General features: G+C 45.5%; 2 protein-coding genes across 2 annotated transcripts in view; both read right to left on the reverse strand.

Moving 5' to 3' along the window:
• Nucleotides 1-7,905, reverse strand: part of LOC120023487 (slit homolog 1 protein-like) — a 129,877-nt gene extending 121,972 nt beyond the window's left edge. The window contains exon 1 of the mRNA XM_038967516.1: nt 7,691-7,905. Coding sequence (XP_038823444.1) covers nt 7,691-7,905 — 215 coding nt within the window. The remainder of the gene's footprint in view (nt 1-7,690) is intronic.
• Nucleotides 7,906-10,554: 2,649 nt separating this feature from the next.
• LOC120018295 (rho GTPase-activating protein 19-like) lies at nt 10,555-24,172 on the reverse strand. The gene is made up of 12 exons (XM_038961427.1): nt 24,093-24,172; nt 22,656-22,942; nt 22,321-22,401; nt 20,273-20,482; nt 19,648-19,874; nt 17,713-17,799; nt 17,100-17,165; nt 16,410-16,610; nt 16,148-16,264; nt 14,913-15,026; nt 14,644-14,742; nt 10,555-14,406 (listed from the first exon to the last, which is right to left on the reverse strand). The coding sequence occupies exons 1-12, from the start codon at nt 24,134-24,136 to the stop codon at nt 14,350-14,352; spliced, it is 1,590 nt and encodes a 529-aa protein (XP_038817355.1). The 5' UTR covers nt 24,137-24,172; the 3' UTR covers nt 10,555-14,349.
• Nucleotides 24,173-24,853: the final 681 nt, after the last annotated feature.

A 24,853-nucleotide genomic window follows, 5' to 3' on the forward strand; every position in this document is an offset into this window, starting at 1 on the left:
GTTTCCCATAGCGGAGCAGGACAGGAGTCCCAGGCTCAGACTCAGAGTGGGGGTCCATGACCTTTGACCTCTTAATGACATGACAACAAGCTGGTGTCCACACACACACTACAGGAAATCCCATTAGCTAGAGCAGACACTCTGATAATAATACTGTAGTCCTTAACAAAAGGTAGAGAGAAATGGTCCCACTTTATAGAAAATGTCCAAAAACCTACAGTAGACACGCCGGGACAGTCCCACAGTAGACACACCGGGATAGTCCCACAGTAGACACACCGGGATAGTCCCACGGTAGACACACCGGGATAGTCCCACGGTAGACACACCGGGATAGTCCCACAGTAGACACACCGGGATAGTCCCACGGTAGACACACCGGGATAGTCCCACGGTAGACACACCGGGATAGTCCTACGGTAGACACACCGGGATAGTCCCACGGTAGACACACCGTGATAGTCCCACAGTACACACCCTGGGATAGTCCTACAGTAGACACACCGGGATAGTACCACAGTAGACACACCGGGATAGTCCTACAGTAGACACACCGGGATAGTCCCACAGTAGACACACCGGGATAGTCCCACAGTAGACACACTGGGATAGTCCCACAGTAGACACACCGGGATAGTCCCACAGTACACACACCGGGATAGTCCCACAGTAGACACACCGGGATAGTCCCACAGTAGACACACCGGGATAGTCCCACAGTAGACACACCGGGATAGTCCTACAGTAGACACACCGGGATAGTCCCACAGTAGACACACCGGGATAGTCCTACAGTAGACACACCGGGATAGTACCACAGTAGACACACCGGGATAGTCCCACAGTAGACACACCGGGATAGTCCTACAGTAGACACACCGGGATAGTCCCACAGTAGACACACCGGCATAGTCCCACAGTAGACACACTGGGATAGTCCCACAGTAGACACACTGGGATAGTCCCACAGTAGACACACCGGGATAGTCCCACAGTAGACACACCGGGATAGTCCCACAGTAGACACACCGGGATAGTCCCACAGTAGACACACCGGGATAGTCCCACAGTAGACACACCGGGATAGTACCACGGTAGACACACCGGGATAGTCCCACGGTAGACACACCGGGATAGTCCCACGGTAGACACACCGGGATAGTCCTACAGTAGACACGCCGGGATAGTACCACAGTAGACACGCCGGGATAGTCCCACAGTAGACACGCCGGGATAGTCCCACAGTAGACACGCCGGGATAGTACCACAGTAGACACACCGGGATAGTCCCACAGTAGACACACCGGGATAGTCCCACAGTAGACACACCGGGATAGTCCCACAGTAGACACACCGGGATAGTCCCACAGTAGACACACCGGGATAGTCCCACAGTAGACACACCGGGATAGTCCCACAGTAGACACACCGGGATAGTCCCACAGTAGACACACTGGGATAGTCCCACAGTAGACACACTGGGATAGTCCCACAGTAGACACACCGGGATAGTCCCACAGTAGACACACCGGGATAGTCCCACAGTAGACACACCGGGATAGTCCCACAGTAGACACACCGGGATAGTCCCACAGTAGACACACCGGGATAGTACCACGGTAGACACACCGGGATAGTCCCACGGTAGACACACCGGGATAGTCCCACGGTAGACACACCGGGATAGTCCTACGGTAGACACGCCGGGATAGTACCACAGTAGACACGCCGGGATAGTCCCACAGTAGACACGCCGGGATAGTCCCACAGTAGACACACCGGGATAGTACCACAGTAGACACACCGGGATAGTACCACAGTAGACACACCGGGATAGTCCCACAGTAGACACACCGGGATAGTCCCACAGTAGACACACCGGGATAGTCCCACAGTAGACACACCGGGATAGTCCCACAGTAGACACACCGGGATAGTCCCACAGTAGACACACCGGGATAGTCCCACAGTAGACACACCGGCATAGTCCCACAGTAGACACACCGGCATAGTCCCACAGTAGACACACCGGGATAGTCCCACAGTAGACACACCGGGATAGTCCCACAGTAGACACACCGGGATAGTCCCACAGTAGACACACCGGGATAGTCCCACAGTAGACACACCGGGATAGTCCCACAGTAGACACACCGGGATAGTACCACGGTAGACACACCGGGATAGTCCCACGGTAGACACACCGGGATAGTCCCACGGTAGACACACCGGGATAGTCCTACAGTAGACACGCCGGGATAGTACCACAGTAGACACGCCGGGATAGTCCCACAGTAGACACGCCGGGATAGTCCCACAGTAGACACACCGGGATAGTACCACAGTAGACACACCGGGATAGTCCCACAGTAGACACACCGGGATAGTCCCACAGTAGACACACCGGGATAGTCCCACAGTAGACACACCGGGATAGTCCCACAGTAGACACACCGGGATAGTCCCACAGTAGACACACCGGGATAGTCCCACAGTAGACACACCGGGATAGTCCCACAGTAGACACACCGGGATAGTCCCACAGTAGACACACCGGGATAGTCCCACAGTAGACACACCGGGATAGTCCCACAGTAGACACACCGGGATAGTCCCACAGTAGACACACCGGGATAGTCCCACAGTAGACACACCGGGATAGTCCCACAGTAGACACACCGGGATAGTCCCACAGTAGACACACCGGGATAGTCCCACAGTAGACACACCGGGATAGTCCCACAGTACACACACCGGGATAGTCCCACAGTAGACACACCGGGATAGTCCTACAGTAGACACACCGGGATAGTCCCACAGTAGACACACCGGGATAGTCCCACGGTAGACACACCGGGATAGTCCCACGGTAGACACACCGGGATAGTCCCACAGTAGACACACCGGGATAGTCCCACGGTAGACACACCGGGATAGTCCCACGGTAGACACACCGGGATAGTCCCACAGTAGACACACCGGGATAGTCCCACAGTAGACACACCGGGATAGTCCTACAGTAGACACACCGGGATAGTCCCACAGTAGACACACCGGGATAGTCCCACAGTAGACACACCGGGATAGTCCCACAGTAGACACACCGGGATAGTCCCACAGTAGACACACCGGGATAGTCCCACAGTAGACACACCGGGATAGTCCCACAGTAGACACACCGGGATAGTCCCACAGTAGACACACCGGGATAGTCCCACAGTAGACACACCGGATAGTCCCACAGTAGACACACCGGGATAGTCCCACAGTAGACACACCGGGATAGTCCCACAGTAGACACACCGGGATAGTCCCACAGTAGACACACCGGGATAGTCCCACAGTAGACACACCGGGATAGTCCCACAGTAGACACACCGGGATAGTCCCACAGTAGACACACCGGGATAGTCCCACAGTAGACACACAGGGATAGTACCACAGTACACACACCGGGATAGTCCCACAGTAGACACACCGGGATAGTCCCACAGTAGACACACCGGGATAGTCCCACAGTACACACCCTGGGATAGTCCTACAGTAGACACACCGGGATAGTACCACGGTAGACACACCGGCATAGTCCTACAGTAGACACACCGGGATAGTCCCACAGTAGACACACCGGGATAGTCCCACAGTAGACACACCGGGATAGTCCCACAGTAGACACACTGGGATAGTCCCACAGTAGACACACCGGGATAGTCCTACAGTAGAAACACTGGGATAGTCCTACAGTAGAAACACTGGGATAGTCCCACAGTAGACACACCGGGATAGTCCCACAGTAGACACACCGGGATAGTCCCACAGTAGACACACCGGGATAGTCCCACAGTAGACACACCGGGATAGTCCCACAGTAGACACACCGGGATAGTCCCACAGTAGACACACCGGGATAGTCCCACAGTAGACACACCGGGATAGTCCCACAGTAGACACACTGGGATAGTCCCACAGTAGACACACCGGGATAGTCCTACAGTAGAAACACTGGGATAGTCCTACAGTAGAAACACTGGGATAGTCCCACAGTAGACACACCGGGATAGTCCCACAGTAGACACACCGGGATAGTCCCACAGTAGACACACCGGGATAGTCCCACAGTAGACACACTGGGATAGTCCCATAGTAGACACACCGGGATAGTCCCACAGTAGACACACTGGAAAAGCCCTACAGTAGTCAGGGAAAGCCCAACAGTAGTCAGGGAAAGCCCTACAGTAGTCAGGGAAAGCCCTACAGTAGTCAGGGAAAGCCCTACAGTAGTCAGGGAAAGCTCTACAGTAGTCAGGGAAATCCCTACAGTAGTCAGGGAAAGCCCTACAGTAGTCAGGGAAAGCCCTACAGTAGTCAGGGAAAGCCCTACAGTAGTCAGGGAAAGCCAGGACACTGACATAATGAAGTTCTTCTCAAATAAATGTGTGTGTAATAGTTCGATTTATTTCTAAATGACAGTAGATGTGTCATTCTGTTTCGCATGTCTGACTACAATACCAACCCTCTATAATATCTACCCCACTTGAACCTCACAATACCAACCCTCTATAATATCTACCCCACTTGAACCTAACAATACCAACCCTCTATAATATCTACCCCACTTGAACCTAACAATACCAACCCTCTATAATATCTACCCCACTTGAACCTCCCAATACCAACCCTCTATAATATCTACCCCACTTGAACCTAACAATACCAACCCTCTATAATATCTACCCCACTTGAACCTCACAATACCAACCCTCTATAATATCTACCCCACTTGAACCTCACAATACCAACCCTCTTTAATATCTACCCCACTTGAACCTCACAATACCAACCCTCTTTAATATCTACCCCACTTGAACCTCACAATACCAACCCTCTATAATATCTACCCCACTTGAACCTAACAATACCAACCCTCTATAATATCTACCCCACTTGAACCTCACAATACCAACCCTCTATAATATCTACCCCACTTGAACCTCACAATACCTACCCTCTATAATATCTACCCCACTTGAACCTAACAATACCAACCCTCTATAATATCTACCCCACTTGAACCTAACAATACCAACCCTCTATAATATCTACCCCACTTGAACCTAACAATACCTACCCTCTATAATATCTACCCCACTTGAACCTAACAATACCAACCCTCTATAATATCTACCCCACTTGAACCTAACAATACCAACCCTCTATAATATCTACCCCATTTGAACCTCACAATACCAACCCTCTATAATATCTACCCCACTTGAACCTCACAATACCAACCCTCTATAATATCTACCCCACTTGAACCTCACAATACCTACCCTCTATAATATCTACCCCACTTGAACCTAACAATACCAACCCTCTATAATATCTACCCCACTTGAACCTAACAATACCAACCCTCTATAATATCTACCCCACTTGAACCTCACAATACCAACCCTCTATAATATCTACCCCACTTGAACCTCACAATACCAACCCTCTATAATATCTACCCCACTTGAACCTCACAATACCAACCCTCTATAATATCTACCCCACTTGAACCTCACAATACCAACCCTCTATAATATCTACCCCACTTGAACCTAACAATAAGGTTCAATTTAGCTCCCATTTCAAATCAAACCAGCCTTTTGTTGTCAGCACTGCTTTGTTCAAAGTTGGAAGCATATTGCCGGCTGGTATGGACAATATTGTCCCCCCTCCCTCCATCCCACCCCACTCAAATAACGGTTCCCGGGAGCCCAAGGCGTTAGCCATTTTTCACCGTTGCTTTGACAATGCCCCAGGGAGCGGGGAGGAATATTGTTTGACTGGTGGAGTTACCATGATGAATCACCCTCTTATTGCCCCGGGACCCCACGGGAATACACACTCTGTGTGTGTGTGTGTGAGTGTGTGTGTGAGAGTGTGTGAGTTAGTGTGTGTGTGTGTTCCCAATCTACCTCCCTGACACACAGATCACTTTACACGCTAATTATCAGACAAGAGGTTTAACACACCCCACCCTGTAATGACCTACTACTACTACTACTAGACTGACCCGTATTCACAACGTTTCTCACAACAAGACTGCTGATCTGGGATCAGTTTGGCTTTTCAGGTCATAATGAATAAGAGTTGAAACCTGATCCTTGATCAGCACTGCTAGACGAGCCCTGGTTCAGTTGTGTTGGAGATTGAGCCAACTCTATCAGACAACTACATGACTATGGCTGTCGTGGATGTACTGCGCTACTGCATTATGGGATATGTTGTAGCTGGATCACCAACCCCCTTAGAGACCACAGTGACACCGGCATATAGTCCAACCTCCTCTGACTGTCGTCTAGTGGGTCAGGTCTTCATGCATGGCTTGACGAGGACAGGCAGAAGTGTTTGTATCTGACACAGGTCAGCTACTGTATCACTGAACAACACATCAGTGTTTCTGAATCCCGGTCCCGGGACACAACGGGAGGCAGATTGTTTTGGTTTTCCCCTGGCACTACACGTCTGATTCCACGAATCAACTCATCATCAAGCCTTTGATTGGTGGAATCAGGTGTGTAGTGCTGCTAGCGGAAAAACTCAAACGTGACCCCCGGGATGAAGAACCGCTGGGATGCAGTCATCATCCTATGACATCATCATTGCTGTGATTCCTCTACAGAGAGAGGAGTAGGGCACTGTGTCTAGAACACCCACTCAGAGGCTTCACTGACCCACAGACACACACTACCCCCTGGGACCATTCATAATTCACACACATGCACTCCAGACCTGAGACAGACTGTACATGATGTTAAGCCTCCCCAAGATCCCAACCCGCACACACACACCAAGAGGGACACAAACAAACACACAGAAGGAGGGGGAGAGAGTGAGTGACACAGAGAGACAGAGTGTGAGTGAGAGAGAGGAATGAGCCTGTTCGAGCCCTATCGTGGCTAAGAAAGTACTGACTGTGTTCAGCTAGTGTGATTAGTGGGCATTGAGTAAGTGCACTAGGGTAGTGGTTCTCCAACGTCTCCTCACGGACCCACAGACGTTTCACAGTTCTGTTGTAGCCCTGAACTAGCTCCCCTGATTCACCTAGTCAAGGGTCTGATGATTAGTTGACAAGGTGAATCAGCGGTGCTGGCTCTGGAATAGATTTTAAAAAACAAGGAACGACTTGGGGGTCCCTGAGGAGAGGTTGGAGAACCCCTGCACAAGAGGTTGACTGACTGCACAGTACATGGTGGATATTACTGGTGTTGTAGACTATAGTAGAGAGAGTCTCTAGCTGGATATTACTGGTGTAGTAGACTATAGTAGAGAGAGTCTCTAGCTGGATATTACTGGTGTAGTAGACTATAGTAGAGAGAGTCTCTAGCTGGATATTACTGGTGTTGTAGACTATAGTAGAGAGTCTGGTCAAAAGTAGTGCACTAAATAGGGAATAGGGTGCAATTTGGGATGCAGTCTATATAAGGGACAAGGGGTCAAGTGGAAAGGCACTGGTATTGTTACAACCCTGAGCTGAGTGTGTTTGAAGTTAACCAGACTGGCATACACCAGACTGACTGACATGGTGTGCCACACAGGAACCCCCACACACACAGGCAATAAGTCACATTGATAGTTTGTTACACACACTACGACACGCTCATAAACAGAGGAACACACACACCCCGCCAGTACTCACAGTCTCTCTGTGCTCCTGGGGATATTCTTGGGGATGTTCCGGACCCCCAGGCCGTGGCAGTCCACCGTGGCTCCCACACAGGTACACAGAGAAGGGCATGCCTCCACCCCGCCAGCCCCCAGCAGGCACCCCCACAGCAGCAGCCACAGCCCAGCCCGGGCCACCACGAAGTGGTCTAGCCTGGCTCCACAGCCCCCTGACCCGGCTCCAGCCATGGATCTCCTTAGCATGTCCATCCTCTCCTCCAGCCCCAAAGCACCAGCACCCAGAGACAAGGCTCCTCTACCTCAACCCCACTCAGAGCTCCAGAGACCTGGGTTACTGCGGCGAGCAAGATCCCCTGACCAGAGACCAAGTGGAGGGGAGAAAATAGTCCAAACGTTCCTAATAAAAAAGGGAAGATCAGAAAACCTCCTTGTAGAGAGGTGAAGTAGCGTAGTTAGTCCTCAGATCAACGGTCACTGATACTTCATCCCAGCCTGGCTTTAAAACCAGACTCTTTATTATCTGGTTTAGACGTCTGTCCAAAAAGCTTTCCTTCTTTCTATCTCCCTCTCGTACTCTCGTCTCCTTGGTTCTGCTCCCTCTCTCTCTCTCTCTCTCTCTCTCTCTGCTGTAGTGCTCCTCTTCCCTTCAGCTTTCATTGACTCATTGTGCTCTCTGCCTGTAGAAGAGGGAACAGTGAACGACCAGAAAAAAGGACTCTCACCCTCCCTCTCTCTCAGCAATCATCCATCAAAAGGTTCTACAAATAAACGCTGAGAGACTCCTCCCACACAACACCCCCCCGCACCACACACACACAGACACACACCTCCCAGAACCCTGTGTGAACTCACATCCATTCTCTCTCCTGGCAGCAGCAGCAGTAGTGAAAGCCACTTCCAGTGACAGTAGCCTCTCTCCCTTCCTGTGCTGCCCGCTTTTGGTCTCATCCCCTGGGGGGGAACACAGCCCGAGGCGGCATGGGCCTGGATGTAGAGGGAGGAATACCCTACTCTCTCAATTATCTGTATTTTTCCTCTACCATGGAGTGGTGGCTTAGATAAACGTTTCATGTAGTTAACTGTATAAATGATTTGTATTACATTACTGTATTTAGTTACTGTATTGCAGGATTGGAAAATGGTCGGCTTCTTTGGACTGGCACCAATGGATGCTCCCTGCTGGACGAAGAGCCTGCTTTTAATTCATAATAATGAGTCTTTGAAATTCAAATGAGGGGACAGGTTTTTAATCTAGTGTGTGTATAATTACCACATACCAAACCCTCTAGAATTCAATATTACATCTATGATTCTCTGTCTTTTTCTCTACCATGGAATTGTCTATTCTCTATTCTGTTAGTCCCCCCACCCCCATTTCCTACCAGGGTCTGTAGTCTGTTTGATTTCACAAGGCTACTCTCCTCTCACACGCATAAACAAACACAGTAAACTTTATCGAATACAAACTGGCCACGGGGAAAACGCGCCACAGCGGCTCTATTGTGCATGATGAATAGAATGAGTCACTGCACCCAGACCGACAACAAAGAGAGAACCTCGATGTTTACATGCGCGGGAAGGACCCCCGTTTGAGCTTCTAATACAAATTAGGTTCCTGAGTGCGCGGGGATGCCGGTGGGTCGCTTTTCATTTCATCAGAGGCGCGTCTGAATTGATCGCGCGCTGGAACAGGAGCAGATGCGACGCCAAGGGGAGCAAGGTAGAGCGCGCAGAGAGCCTTGATGTGCGCTAGGTTCTGTCTTACTGCGTTTCCGCTTCGCTCGGCAGAGTTAACGGTGAATCGAAGAGACAGGTTGGAATTAAGAAAAAAAACGCTCAATTTCTACAATGAACAATTACGAAAATGGCAATATCAATGGCACCGCGCGCCTGCGATAGTCAAATACGCGTGGGGCGTCTGCGGGAAAAAATTATTAAATTCATCAGGAATATGAATATCACAGCCAATGTTTACATTATAGACCTTTATGAGATCATTACATACATAGGGAGGTGGTTCCCTGGAATATCAATTGCTTCTGATATTAACCTACCCCAAACAAGAACAGGATAGGCCTATCCTACAAAATATCAAGAATATTGGCTAAAGCTGCTATAAAATATTCCTTCAATTGTATGTGCTTTCTAAACAGACAAGGCAATGGAAACTTAACTTCCGTGACAGCTGGGCAGGTGAAATCATAATTTATACTCTTTCAAAAACGGCCTATTTAAGAGTAGAGTAGCCAAACCTGCCTTTACCTCTGCTGAGTCTGATGTAGGTTAAACTATTAGATTTCAACTGCATACATAACACTCAATGCGTATGTAGTGGTCTATAGCAGGGTTTCCCAAACTCGGTTCTGGGTCCCCCCTGGGTGCACGTTTCGGTCTATGCCCTAGCACAACACAGCGTCCTTACTCAACGACTCGGGATGCCACCTAGTGGATGTTTAAGAAAAGTGCAGCAGTGTAGGTAACATTTTATGTTCTGCAATGAGACTTTCCACATGTAAAAAAATGTTTTAATCCATAGCACCAGTAGTAAATCAATGCATCTATTTGACAGCGTTAAAAAAACATTTTACACAACAAAAACACAAAAAAAACTAAACAGGTAAAGGTAGGGTAAGATGACCTTACATTAAAAGGCACTGGTAACAGGTTTATATGAACAGAGGAAGATGCATGGTAGTAAATATAGGCAGCAATGTGAGATTACAGTATACTATGTTTATTTTAGTAGACATTAATGTAACTCCATGTCTGCATCTTAAATTGCACCCTATGTAGTGCACTACTTCTGACCAGGGCACAGAGCTCTGCTCAAAAGTAGTGCACTATATAGGGAATAGGGCCCCGTTCTAAAGTAGTGCACTATATAGGGAATAGGGCCCCGTTCTAAAGTAGTGCACTATATAGGGAATAGGGCCCTGGTCTAAAGTAGTACACTATATAGGGAGCCATTTGGGACACATGCCCATGCTGTTATTCACAGATAAACAGGGCAGAATGGAACTGAACAAAAATAAACAAAAACTAGTAGTGTACAGTTGATGTGTAAACATTTAAGACCATGGTCAACATATTGGCTGACAAAACCAAAGACTTTCAACATACACACTTAAACACAAAAATAATAAGGGAGAGTAAAAGATAATGCCCACATGTTGTATCATGTAATCTAGAACTGACTCACATCACAAAGATGATCGCACATTAGCAAAACTGTTTCCAGCAAGACTCAGTGTGTATCAACCACTAATGGCCAGATGACCCTTCAGCTTTTCCAAATGACACTCAAAATAATGTGTTGGGCCTTGATTGGCTGAAAACCTTCAGGTAACAGAGAGAAAAGACAGGGGACAAAAGTTCTCTTTAAAGCAGTGGAATAACATGTAAAATATGTAGGCTACTTGACCAGCACAGATCAAATAAAACGAGTAAAAAAACAAAGCCATCTTGATAACCTCAGCAGCAAGTCTTTCATTTCATGTATAAAAACACACACCCATCTCTTTAAAACTTACCACAAACCCATTCTCACACATTCCCCATTAACACTTCCTCTAAAAACAGCCCCATTAAAACCAACGTCATGTCCATTAGGGTACACAACAAAAACTTTTCAAAACGTTCTGCAACAGAAAGTGAAAATAAGGGTTCCTTATTGGACAAAGTCCAGGTAGTCCCTCCCAGTTTGAATCCGTCTTGTTCTATTTGGTTCCCAATGAACATGACCCAGATCAAATGTCCCAATCCACGCTCAATAAAGACGACTTGTATCAGACCAGGCAACACTGAAGGTACTGTAAGAGAATCTTCTATTGACACCGTCACTACACATTTCCCTCTCCAACAAAGCAAAAACCATCTCAGACTTCCAGAAAATCTTTCAACGTTAGCGTCCCAACCAATATCCACCCAAAACCCATGACTTCCAGTTAAAAAATTAAATTAAAAAAATTAAAATCACATCATTGCACTATCAAACCTCAAAGGCCAAACCAGGCAGGTGAAATATGACATTGTACACATTGAGGAGTTCAATCAGTTAATACACAAATCTCAGACAATAAAAATAAATAGTCGCCCCAAAGTGAAGCCCTACCTACGTCTCTCCCAAACGCAAATACCATTACAGAAAGGCTAGTTTGTTCAGCTCGTATTTGTTCATCATCATCATCCAATATGTATTGACCTGTATTTGTATGATATAGATTCAAGAAAACCCTGAGCCAGTGTCTCTCCAACACCACCACATGCACTACTATAAAGTGTAGTGCACTACTTTTGGCCAATAGTGCACTATATAGGGAACGGGGGCGCCATTTGAGCTAACAGACAGTATCAGTAAACCCACTGGCCTTTAGACACCATAAGAGCTGTGGGATATTCCAGAAGGCAGGGTCAATACATCAGCCAGCTAACTTTGATATTCCAGAAGGCAGGGTTAATACATCAGCCAGCTAACTTTGATATTCCAGAAGGCAGGGTTAATACATCAGCCAGCTAACTTTGATATTCCAGAAGGCAGGGTTAATACATCAGCCAGCTAACTTTGATATTCCAGAACGCAGGGTTAATACATCAACCAGCTAACTTTGATTAACAGCCTTTGCCTCATATCTCTTGATTTCCTGGTTGATTAAAATAATCTACATTTGTATAATAGTTGTTTCTGTTGTTGAATCATTTCAAACAATTTCAAGCAATTTGGGCCAGTTTGCTGGCCAACTCACTGATCCAGCTTTTTGGAACAGGCCCCAGACAAATGTGACTGGTGCTAATCAGCATTTTGTAGGGGGATATAATCATCCCATCAGTGTGCTGTGTGTGTAGGGCAACCATTGGGACTTAGAATATTAGTCAAATTAAACGGCACATTTTCAGATGAGTAGTAGCATCAGAGTAGCATCAGATTCAGAAGAACATTTAAAAAAACAAACAAGATACTTACATATAGTACATTATAGGCTCAGCTAGTGTTCAACTGTAAAAGTATCTATGTAGGCTCAGCTAGTGTTCAACTGTAAAAGTATCTATGTAGGCTCAGCTAGTGTTCAACTGTAAAAGTATCTATGTAGGCTCAGCTAGCGGTCAACTGTAAAAGTATCTATGTAGGCTCAGCTAGCGGTCAACTGTAAAAGTATCTATGTAGGCTCAGCTAGCGGTCAACTGTAAAAGTATCTATGTAGGCTCAGCTAGTGGTCAACTGTAAAAGTATCTATGTAGGCTCAGCTAGTGGTCAACTGTAAAAGTCTCTATGTAGGCTCAGCTAGTGGTCAACTGTAAAAGTATCTATGTAGGCTCAGCTAGCGGTCAACTGTAAAAGTATCTATGTAGACTCAGCTAGTGGTCAACTGTAAAAGTATCTATGTAGACTCAGCTAGCGGTCAACTGTAAAAGTCTCTATGTAGACTCAGCTAGCGGTCAACTGTAAAAGTCTCTATGTAGGCTCAGCTGGTGGTCAACTGTAAAAGTATCTATGTAGGCTCAGCTAGCGGTCAACTGTAAAAGTATCTATGTAGGCTCAGCTAGCGGTCAACTGTAAAAGTATCTATGTAGGCTCAGCTAGCGGTCAACTGTAAAAGTATCTATGTAGGCTCAGCTAGCGGTCAACTGTAAAAGTATCTATGTAGACTCAGCTAGCGGTCAACTGTAAAAGTATCTATGTAGGCTCAGCTAGTGGTCAACTGTAAAAGTATCTATGTAGGCTCAGCTAGTGGTCAACTGTAAAAGTATCTATGTAGACTCAGCTAGCGGTCAACTGTAAAAGTATCTATGTAGGCTCAGCTAGCGAACAACAGTAAAAGTATCTATGTAGGCTCAGCTAGCGGTCAACTGTAAAAGTATCTATGTAGACTCAGCTAGCGGTCAACTGTAAAAGTATCTATGTAGGCTCAGCTAGCGAACAACAGTAAAAGTATCTATGTAGGCTCAGCTAGCGGTCAACTGTAAAAGTATCTATGTAGACTCAGCTAGCGGTCAACTGTAAAAGTATCTATGTAGGCTCAGCTAGCGGTCAACTGTAAAAGTATCTATGTAGGCTCAGCTAGCGAACAACAGTAAAAGTATCTATGTAGGCTCAGCTAGCGGTCAACTGTAAAAGTATCTATGTAGGCTCAGCTAGCGAACAACAGTAAAAGTATCTATGTAGGCTCAGCTAGCGAACAACAGTAAAAGTATCTATGTAGGCTCAGCTAGCGAACAACAGTAAAAGTATCTATGTAGGCTCAGCTAGCGGTCAACAGTAAAAGTATCTAACAAAACTGTTTCAAGTTATGAGTGGCACTCAGACCCCAACCAGACCAAAGAAAGCTCCCTTCTGTCCCTGCCTCCATACTGAGTTGGTCTTGTACTTTCCTGGGTTACATCCCAATAATCTCTCCCCCTGAAGTGTGCACTCATTCACTACTCCCCACAAAATGGAAAAGTATTGGATTGTGTAGGCATGGGCTAGAAGGAGTTTCCATATAGGTATTCCAGTCATTTCTTTTCAAACCCATTGAGGAAAGTGAACAAGCGCACACTTCAGGAGAAAGAAGAGATTATTGGGATGTCTGTCTGGGGACTAATGTTGTATTCGTTACGGATTTACAAAGTTACAATATAGTTTACTTGTGTTAAAAAGAAGAAAAAAACAAGTCCAGTGTTGCTAGTACCAATCCTCTACATCGACGTTTCTAGGGAGGGAGAGAAACACATTCTGGAGATGGATGGAGAGTCCTGGAGGGAGACGGAGAGATGAAGGAGAAAAAAAGAGAAAGAAGATGAATGAGACACGGGACAAAAAAGACTAAGTTAACAAAGCTCACAAGATGTGGAAATGTGGCTGTATTGTAATGTTGAATGATGACATTGAAGTGTATCAGGAAAGATATACAACATACGCAAAAACATATGTATGTAAATGTCTATAGAAAAAGTGGGAATTGCCATGTTATCAATCCAAAAGCAACAAACCTTTGATAGTTTGAGTCCCCTCTCTCTATTGAGGGCCATGCTATCAGAGGCCTTGACCCTGACTGGAGTCTTATTATTCACTGTCACCGGACTGTTCACCTGGAGACGCGCACACACACACACACACACACACACACACACACACACACACACACACACACACACACACACACACACACACACACACAACCATGAACATCTAGAGAAAACAAGGAAGCTGTGGACAAGGAAGTGTTTGTGTGGTCTCCTTGTGTGTCAATGTCGCTCACCGACTGCAGGACGACGTTCTCCTTTCCCAGCCGTCCCATCGCCGCAGCAACCATCTCCGGGGAGATTTGTCTGCCCCTCCTCTCCAAAGCCTGTTGGTCCCCCTTATGTCTCCTCTGTTTTCATTGGTTCATTTGATCAGGAGGGTAGGACAGTTGACACAACAGTTATTTAACCTTCACTCTACCAGGAAATATATTTTTGATAATATCATAGATAACTTTTTAATCTATAGAACGTAGAAATGCCCGTTTTCACTGGTATGGTGCTTGGCATAATGAATAGGAGGTTGAAAAGGGGAGGAATTGTCCTTAAAGATCCTCATATACAACAGACAGAACAGTTGTAGCAGATGGTGACTACAACATACTAAGATTACATCATATACAACAGACAGAACAGTTGTAGCAGATGGTGACTACAACATACTAAGATGACATCATATACAACAGACAGAACAGTTGTAGCAGATGGTGACTACAACATACTAAGATTACATCGTATACAACAGACAGAACAGTTGTAGCAGATGGTGACTACAACATACTAAGATGACATCATATACAACAGACAGAACAGTTGTAGCAGATGGTGACTACAACATACTAAGATGACATCATATCCAACAGACAGAACAGTTGTAACAGATGGTGACTACAACATAAAGATTACATCATATCCAACAGACAGAACAGTTGAAGCAGATGGTGACTACAACATACTAAGATGACATCATATCCAACAGACAGAACAGTTGTAACAGATGGTGACTACAACATAAAGATTACATCATATCCAACAGACAGAACAGTTGTAGCAGATGGTGACTACAACATACTAAGATGACATCATATACAACAGACAGAACAGTTGTAGCAGATGGTGACTACAACATACTAAGATGACATCATATCCAACAGACAGAACAGTTGTAGCAGATGGTGACTACAACATACTAAGATGACATCATATACAACAGACAGAACAGTTGTAGCAGATGGTGACTACAACATACTAAGATTACATCATATACAACAGACAGAACAGTTGTAGCAGATGGTGACTACAACATACTAAGATGACATCATATACAACAGACAGAACAGTTGTAGCAGATGGTGACTACAACATACTAAGTTCAAATTGGATACAAACACATTTACAAAATACATCAACAAATGTATTGATTGGATATTACAATTGTAAGTCAAATACACATAAACACAATGACACACACCTTGATGAATCCACCGAAGGAGCGGGAGCGGGTGTGTTTCTTGCTCTGGGCCGGGGGGGTCTGATAGTTGTTGATGGGTGTCCCTGAGGCCAGGCCGGGGGTGGTCTGTTTAGCAAGCTGCAGGAGGAGGAGAAAGAGATGGAGGATGAGGAGACAGGATACTGGGATTTAGCCAGTCATTCTAATCTACATGAAATGTAAAATCCGCCTCGTATGGAAAAGGAGACAAGAGAATATTAAGAAGCAGTCCGGCAGTGAGTACCTGTCGTAGGAGTTTCTTCTTCTTGGCAGAGTCGGGCATGTTGTCATGGACGTGTCTGAACAGCTCCTTCAGGGACTCCTCTGTGTGGTGCTGCTGGCCCTGGGACGACGAGGGGGACAGGTACTGAGACGGGTCAGCCCAACACCTCTTCAGGGGAACAGGGGCAGGGAAACCAGTCACAGATAACAGGTCTATATCATCCTGAGGGAGGGGGGCGAGAAAGGAGCTATTAGTTTCCATCACAACACAAGTCTCTGGATACATTTCAAATGGCACCCTATTCCCTATATAAAGTAGTGCACTATAAAGGGAATAGGGTGCAACATGGGACAGAACCCATTTCAGCTTAGAGGGAGATTAGGTTGATCTACAACCCTAACCCACAGCTAGACATTTCTAGCACCTATACACTTATAATAGGCCCTGGTAGATCTGAAAAGACTAGAAAGGTGTAAACAAGTTGGGCAATAGATCCATCTCGCCTTCTGGTAAACTGGGATCAGTTTGGCCTTGCAGATTATAATGACTGGAAAGGAGGAGGATCTGATCCTAGATCAGCACTCCTGCTCTGAGACGCTTCATGAACACTTGCCCCAGTTTGATCTAATATGGTCCTTTGTTTGAGAGAAGCGCAACATCCTTTAATGGTATAGATGTAAACCCAGCAGGTGAAAGAGTCCTACTACTAACCTTGGTCTGCAGGGTCTTAGATCCTGTGAAGTGCATTCTGGCATGCTCCCTCATGTACATAGGAGCCTGAGTGGACACACACACACACTAATTATCCATCAAAACACACTAAAAATAATGATTCTATTTCTCTTCTGTGCTTGACATAAATCATTACCTTATTGTAGCCCATGTTCCCCAGACCTTATAAAATAACACTGACAACTGGGCCGGTTTCCCAGACACAGTTGAAGCCAATAGTATGGTATACCAATAGAGGTATTCTCAATGGAGTGTTTTAGTCCAGTGTGGCATAGTACAAAGCAGGATTAATGTGTTAGCCAGCTAACTTTGAAAAGCAACCAGAAATAACTATAGATTTTCTGGTATATATATATATATATAAAAAAAAATTTTTTTAAATAAAAGCTAAACTTAGATATGTGTTTTTGTTTGTTGAATCAATTAGACCATGATCATTTCAAGATTATCTTTCAATAATTTTTAAAGTTAGCCAGCTAACTTGCCTAAATATTCTGCTAACTCTTTGATCCTGCTTTATAGAAAGCCCCTCTGGACTAGGCTTATTCTGGGTTGGGAAACTAGCCCAGAGTGTGAAGTTAGTCTCTCTGACCCTGAATAGTTTCTGGGAGTGTTTGATGAGGAAGGCCATGCCGTTGTTTAGCTTCTTCAGATTCTCCTGGAGGTCACTGGCCACCATCTGGATGAAACAAACACACACAAATTACTGTAGCTGAATGAAAATCAATCAGTGAGAGGTAGCCTAGTGGTTAGAGCGTTGGGCCAGTAACTGAAAAGTCCCTTGTTTAAATCCCAGAGCCGACAAAGTGAAAAACGTGTTGATGTGCTTTGAGTAAGGCACTTAGCCCTAATTGCTCCAGGGTCGCCGTTGATAATGGCAGACCCTGGCCGTGACCTCACTCTCCGAGTTACACTTCACTCTCAGGGGGAGTTGGGATATGCAAACAACAAAAACATTTCTAATTCATACATACGTAACATTACATGTGTGAAATAGGACAAATATAACCACCCACCTAATTATTTCGATTCACATCTAAATTGAATGCATTTTTATTTTATTACATTCCTGATTCTACAATTCATAACACTGTGCATCGTGAGGATAGGCTGTCCAAGAACAGAACACAGAACACATTTCTGGGCCAGTGTGTATATCTGAGGTTCTACTAGGCAAGCCAAGTGAATCAACCGTCATGACTACAGGACATTTAACAGTGTACAGTATTTACATACGGTGCATTCGGGAAAGTATCTCCAGAGATGTTTGATCGGGTTCAAGTCCGGGCTCCGGCTGGGCCACTCAAGGATATTCAGAGATATTGTCCCAAAGCCACTCCTGCATTGCCTTGGCTGTGTGCTTAGGGTTATTGTCCTGTTGGAAGGTGAACCTTTGCCCCAGTCTGAGGTCCTGAGTGCTCTGGAGCAGGTTTTCATCAAGGATCTCTCTGTACTTTGTTCCATTTATCTTTCCCTCGATCCCAACTAGTCTCCCAGTCCTTGCCTCTGAAAAACATCCCCACAACATGATGCTGCCAGCACCATGATTCACCGTAGGGATGGTGCGAGGTTTCCTCCAGACATGACACTTGGCATTCAGGCCAAAAAGTTCAATCTTGGTTTCATCAGACCAAATAATCTTGTTTCTCATGGTCTGAATGTCTTTAGGTGCCTTTTGGAAAACTGCAAGCGGGCTGTCATGTGCCTTTTACTGAGGAGCAGCTTCCGTCTGGCCACTCTACCATAAAGGCCTGATTGGTGGAGTGCTGCAGAGATGGGAGAACCTTTCAGAAGGACAACCATCTCCACAGAGGAACTCTGAAGCTCTGTCAGAGTGACCACTGGGTTCTTGGTCACTTCTCTGCCAAGACCCTTTTCCCCCCCGATTGCTCAGCTTGGTCATGAGTGGTTCCAAACGTCTTCCATTTAAGAATGATTGAGACCACTGTGCTTTCTGTGGTACCTGGTACCCTTCCCCAGATCTGTGCCTAGACACAATCCTGTCTCAGCACTCTACAGACAATTCCTTTAACCGCATGGCTTGGTTTTTGCTCTGACATACACTGTCAACTGTGGGACCTTACATAGACAGGTGTGTGCCTTTCCAAAACAGGTCCAATCAATTGAATTTACCACCGGTGGACTCCAATCAGGTTGTAGAAACAACTCAAGGATGATCAATGGAAACAGGATGCACCTGAGCTCAATTTCGACTCTCATAGCAAAGGGTCTGAATACTTATGTATTATGCACTACACAGATGATTGAAATAAGGAAGTCATGGTCAAGCTGTCATTATCTGAATCAGCTGTGCAGTGCTAGGACAACAAGCCTCAGGAAAGAGTTTGGGAAACTCTGATCCACATGATAAATGTTCCCGGCACAGTCCAGCTTCAGGCGTTTCTCCTAGTCCCTGTGCTTCTGCCTCGGCATTGCTTTCTCTGAGGTTTTATGCTGGGTATCTGTAAAGCACTTTGTGTCAACTGCCGAATATAAAAACACATTAGATTTCAGTTAAAGTACATACATCTCTGGGCCACACGACGTGGGGGGCAAACATGAGGGCGAGGTTCAAGGCGGACATTTTGTTCTTGTCCTGCTGCTTGGCGGTGTGGTAGAGCAGGTCCAGGATCAGTTTGAGGAGGCTGCGGTTGGCCTGGGGCAGCAGCAGGAAGAGGAGCTGTAAGGCCTCAATCTGACGCTCCTTATCAGGTACTGACGTCTTGTTGCCTTTCTCATCAAACAGAGTCATGTCTGGGGGAATGGAGAGGAGAGAGAAGAGCGGGAGATGGGGATGGGACAGAACACACACAAGACACTTCAGTATGGGTCTCATGGGGGACAGTTATATTAAAAACAGAACATCAATAACACTTATTTTTGAGCGCCAGGGTGTGATTTCTTGTAGGTTTTTGAAAACTAAAAAGTGCTCAGACAGGAGAGAGCGGGGAGGTGCTCAGACAGGAGAGAGCGGGGAGGTGCTCAGACAGGAGAGAGCGGGGAGGTGCTCAGACAGGAGAGAGCGGGGAGGTGCTCAGACAGGAGAGAGCGGGGAGGTGCTCAGACAGGAGAGAGCGGGGAGGTGCTCAGACAGGAGAGAGCGGGGAGGTGCTCAGACAGGAGAGAGCGGGGAGGTGCTCAGACAGGGGTACCTGCTATTTTGAGGTGAGCGTGGAAGTGTTGGTGCGTGAGGAGGGGTTCAGGTAGCTCTCCCAGGAAGGTCTTGAGGAGGGTGGCCACGTCGTTGGGGTGGAAGCCCCCTGCCTCCAGGTCGATGTCTGCGCCACTGTTCAGCTGCTCCTTCAGGGCCTGCTGCCGCACACTGTTACCTGGCACCCTGAACAGACCCTCTACCTGCAGGTCTGATCATCAATCAATTAAACAAACCACCAAGCACCCTGAACAGACCCTTAACATGCAAGTCTGATGAATCAATGAATCAATCGTGGAATCAGTCAATAAATTAAATATGTAGTGAATCAATCAGAAGTGTTTCTCCAAAACTCATTTAGCAGCGGCGGGTCACCGCAGATAAATCATTCCCGTCACTTCAAAAAATATGATTTAAAAAAACAAAAGTTGTGAGTTTATTATATATATTTTTTTTTTTATAGAAATGATTTTAGGGTAAAATGTTTTCAGTGCAAACTTAAACCACTAAAAGCAGATATAAAGTACAATGAACAAAAATATAAAGACAACATGAAACAACTTCAAAGATTTTACTGAGTTACACTTCATGTAAGGAAACCAGTCAACTGAAATTAATTCATCAGGCCCTGATCTATGGATTTCACATGAATGAGAACACAGATATGTATCGGTTGGTCACAGATAGCCAGTCAGTATCTGACAACCATTTGCCTCATGCAGCGCAACACATCTCTTTTGCATTGAGTTGATAAGGCTGTTGATTGTGGCCTGTAGAATTCTGTACCACTCCTCTTGAATGGCTGTGTGAAGTTGCTGTATATTGGTGGGAACCGGAACACACTGTCTTACATGTCGATCCAGAGCATCCTAAACATGCGTAATGGGTGACATGTCTGGTGCAATGGCAGAATTGGAACGTTTCCAGGAATTGTGAACAAATCCTTGCCACATGGGGCCGTGCATTATCATGCTGAAGCATAAGGTTGGAGACGGAGGCAGTCTATGGTAGAGAAATGAATATAAAATTCTCTCGCAACAGCTCTGGTGGCCATTCCTGCAGTTGGCATGCCAACTTCACACTCCCTTAAAACTTGAGACATCTGTGGCATTGTGTTGTGTGACAACCCTGCACATTTTAAAGTGGCCTTTTATTGTCCCAAGCACAATGTGCACCTGTGTAATGATCATGCTGTTTAATCAACTTCTTGATATGCCACACCTGTCAGGTGGATGTCTTATCTTGGCAAAGAATAAATGTTCACTAAACAGGGATGTAAACAAATGTGCGCACAAAATGAGAGAAACACACTTTTTGTGCAAACGGAACATTTCTGGGAGCTTTTATTTCAGCTCAAGAAATATGGGACCAACACTTTCATGTTGCGTTTATATTTTTGTTCAGTGTAGAAAAGATAATGGAGCTGTACATTTTTAAGATAATCTTTGAGAACTAACAATCAAAATAAAAAAACTTGACAGTCCGGGAGAATCTAAAATAAAAAGTTGTTTTGGGGGGGTGGACACACTACACCGAGTCCTTAGTGTTCGAGTCAGAGTCTTGTACATTCGAGTCACGACTCCCTTGGTAGTGCTAAAAGCTCCATTGCTTAATGTAGAAAGCTGGTACTACAGACTTGAATACTACAACACTGCATGGCAGTACAGCAAGTTTAGCCTACTTTCTGATAAGATATTACATTACATTTGAGTCATTTAGCAGAAGCGCTTATCAGTTACGACATACAGTTAGTGCATTTATCTTAAGATAACTAGGTGGGACAACCACATATCACAGGCATATTAAGTACATTTTTCCTCAATAAAGTAGCTATCAACAAAGTTAGAGCTAGAAAACGGGGGTGGGAGGGGTTCTGTGGGATGATTTAGGAATCTCTTCGAAGAGATTGGGTTTCAGATCTTTTCGGAAGATGGGCAGGGACTCCGCTGTCCTAGCTGGTTCTACCATTGGGGTGCCAGGACAGAGAAGAGAGAATTACATTCAGGGATCATGCCTCAGATGGGAACTGTAACAACATGATCAACTCACTCTTGCTGAGGTATTCGATGAGCTGGTAAATCTGGGCGATGCCTCCCTCTGTCAGAGGAGTCCCGAACACCACTTCCTTATCTGTGATGATGACAGAAGCCAAAGGACAAGAATCTGAGTGCTGTACATTTATATTATTATTCAACATTATTACAACCCAGGGCCACGTTCAGTAGCCAAACATTGTCAAACGTTGCAGATAAAAATTCCATGAGTAAAGCCATCGTGATACTTTCTTCTACATTTCAGACATGCATGTTTGTTCTACACTGCATCCTGCTGAACACACCCCAGGCGAAGACACCCTTGGTTGATCCTCATGGCAGTTCTCTCACCTCTACGTTTGAGGAAGTTGAAGGAGCGGAAGAATCCCCCTCCGGCCGCTGTGGGTGTCTTGTGCCCTCCCTCGTCCCCTAACAGCAGAGAGAACTCAGCACCGGGAAGGTCGATGAGGCGGCTGATGTTGCTAAGCACCAGCTCTTGAAACCCCTCAGGTCTCTCGTGACGTAGCTTCTCCACAAAGAAGTCTGGGTTGAAGATGACGGGCGGGCGGCCACCAACCCCACTGCCGCCCCAAGATCCCCCTGCATCCTGGCTGATCACCACGTTGCACACCGTACCCCTGATGGAACACACACACACACGCTGAAGATCTAGGCATCTTTAAACAACCGCTTTATCTTTACACTGACTTTCTCACACGCACACACACCAAATCTCTCTCCCTCTTACACACGTTTGATGATGGTGTGGTGGTTGGCTAGCCCAATAATGGACTAAAGAAGTCTAACGTTACTATAGTGCAAGGACCTTACATGTTTTGTTTAGAGGCGAATTGGCTCTGGCAACCGAAACATCAAAATACTCTATCTAAATGTGAATCGGTTCTCAATTGCGGTACAGTTCCAGAAACATAAAGCCCTCTACTTTCATATCACATCAACATAATTTCACAAATGCACTTACTGTAGACTGTTTTAACAGTTGCAGCCAACAGTATTTTTAATGAGAACATGTTTGTAGTGTCTGCCTTCCGTTTACACACAGGTGTTCGGAGACAAAGATAGCACATATGACCGTGTGGGAACCGTAACCCTATAAAAAGGTGTGTAGTAATTTAACTTTTTGAAAATAATTTGAAAATGAAAGCTACGTTCATTATGTTTCTCCTCTGGCCAGAAGATACTACTCCGGCCAGAAGACACTATCGTCATAACTCCTCATAGTTCTGAAGATCAGTGAGCTGAAGACACCTCTTTCACACAAGTACACACTCACTGGCAATTCAGAGCAGCTTGACTTGGCATAATGGTGGAGAGTTGCTTTGCATGGCCTGGTGCCTCAGGTGAGTGGAGATCTCACTTCAGGACCAATGGTCTAAAAATCAACAAACCGGGCCATTCAAAACGAAGTGGACCAATGACAGCTTACTGCTGTGGTCTATTGTTGCGACTACTAGCTAGCTAACTATGGAGTCTTGCTGTAATTCAGCGACAGCGCAGAAAGAAATGCTCTGCACCGTATTGTTGTTCAGAGTAGCTGTGTGATGCACAGAAATTGTATTTTGCCACAACACGTCACTTGATTGTCAGAGCTACAGTAGCTAAATAACGTTAGCTAGCTCAATTAGCTTTCACTGTCACTGAAAAACAACATGCATGTCAGACAAGCTAGCAAGCCAAATTCAAATGCCAGTATCACGACAATTCCACAGTATATTTACGTGCGTGCATGATTTATTCTGTCTACATACTGTTTAAATGTTATTTTACCTTCTGTTTTGTGTATTTTTATTGGAATCTTTATCCGCTGCCATCTTCCGTTTGAATCCTCCGCTGGTATCCCTGACTCCGCCCACTCCATCTCTGATTGGTCGGTTATAAAATACGGGCGGGGTGAGCTGTAAAGATTTGCATGTATGGTTCTCTGATTGGACTGTTTGAATTCACTTTAGTAGTGTCAATCAAGGAAAAACAATAACATTGAGTGCCGTTACATCCACACAGTAACGCGATTATTGTGGATAATTTGATTCATATAACAGTTCCATTAAAAACGTTTACATGCTTTGTACAAAGAACGATCTCCCAAATAATGGACACATCTGAAATCAAATAAATACAGAAAATCGCTAATCAAAATAAAAGTTCTACCACAGCGACCATGTTATTTTGGTGAGCATATTTGATTCTGAGTTCGGACATGTAAAGTTTGTATTTTAAAACTATTTCTAAAATGCATCCATTCAGTTGTACCGAACTCACTTCACTCGCGCTAAAGAGGGAGGAGGCTCGCTTGGCTGGTGCTAGCACATGCAGATCAAATACACAGCTGGAACGCTGATTAAGGTGTTTACGTTTCCTAATAATTCGAAAGGTTGCTCAGAAAACCATTTAAAAAAAATAATCTCATATCCGTATGCTTACTTCGATTTTGACTTTACACCGATTAATAGTCATGTAAGGTGTTTACATGACTATTGCATCTGCCTACTGCCATAATCAGTTTAATATTGAATTATGACTATGCATGT

The sequence above is a fragment of the Salvelinus namaycush genome, chromosome 2 (assembly GCF_016432855.1).
Source record: "Salvelinus namaycush isolate Seneca chromosome 2, SaNama_1.0, whole genome shotgun sequence".
Classification (NCBI taxonomy): Eukaryota; Metazoa; Chordata; class Actinopteri; order Salmoniformes; family Salmonidae; genus Salvelinus; species Salvelinus namaycush.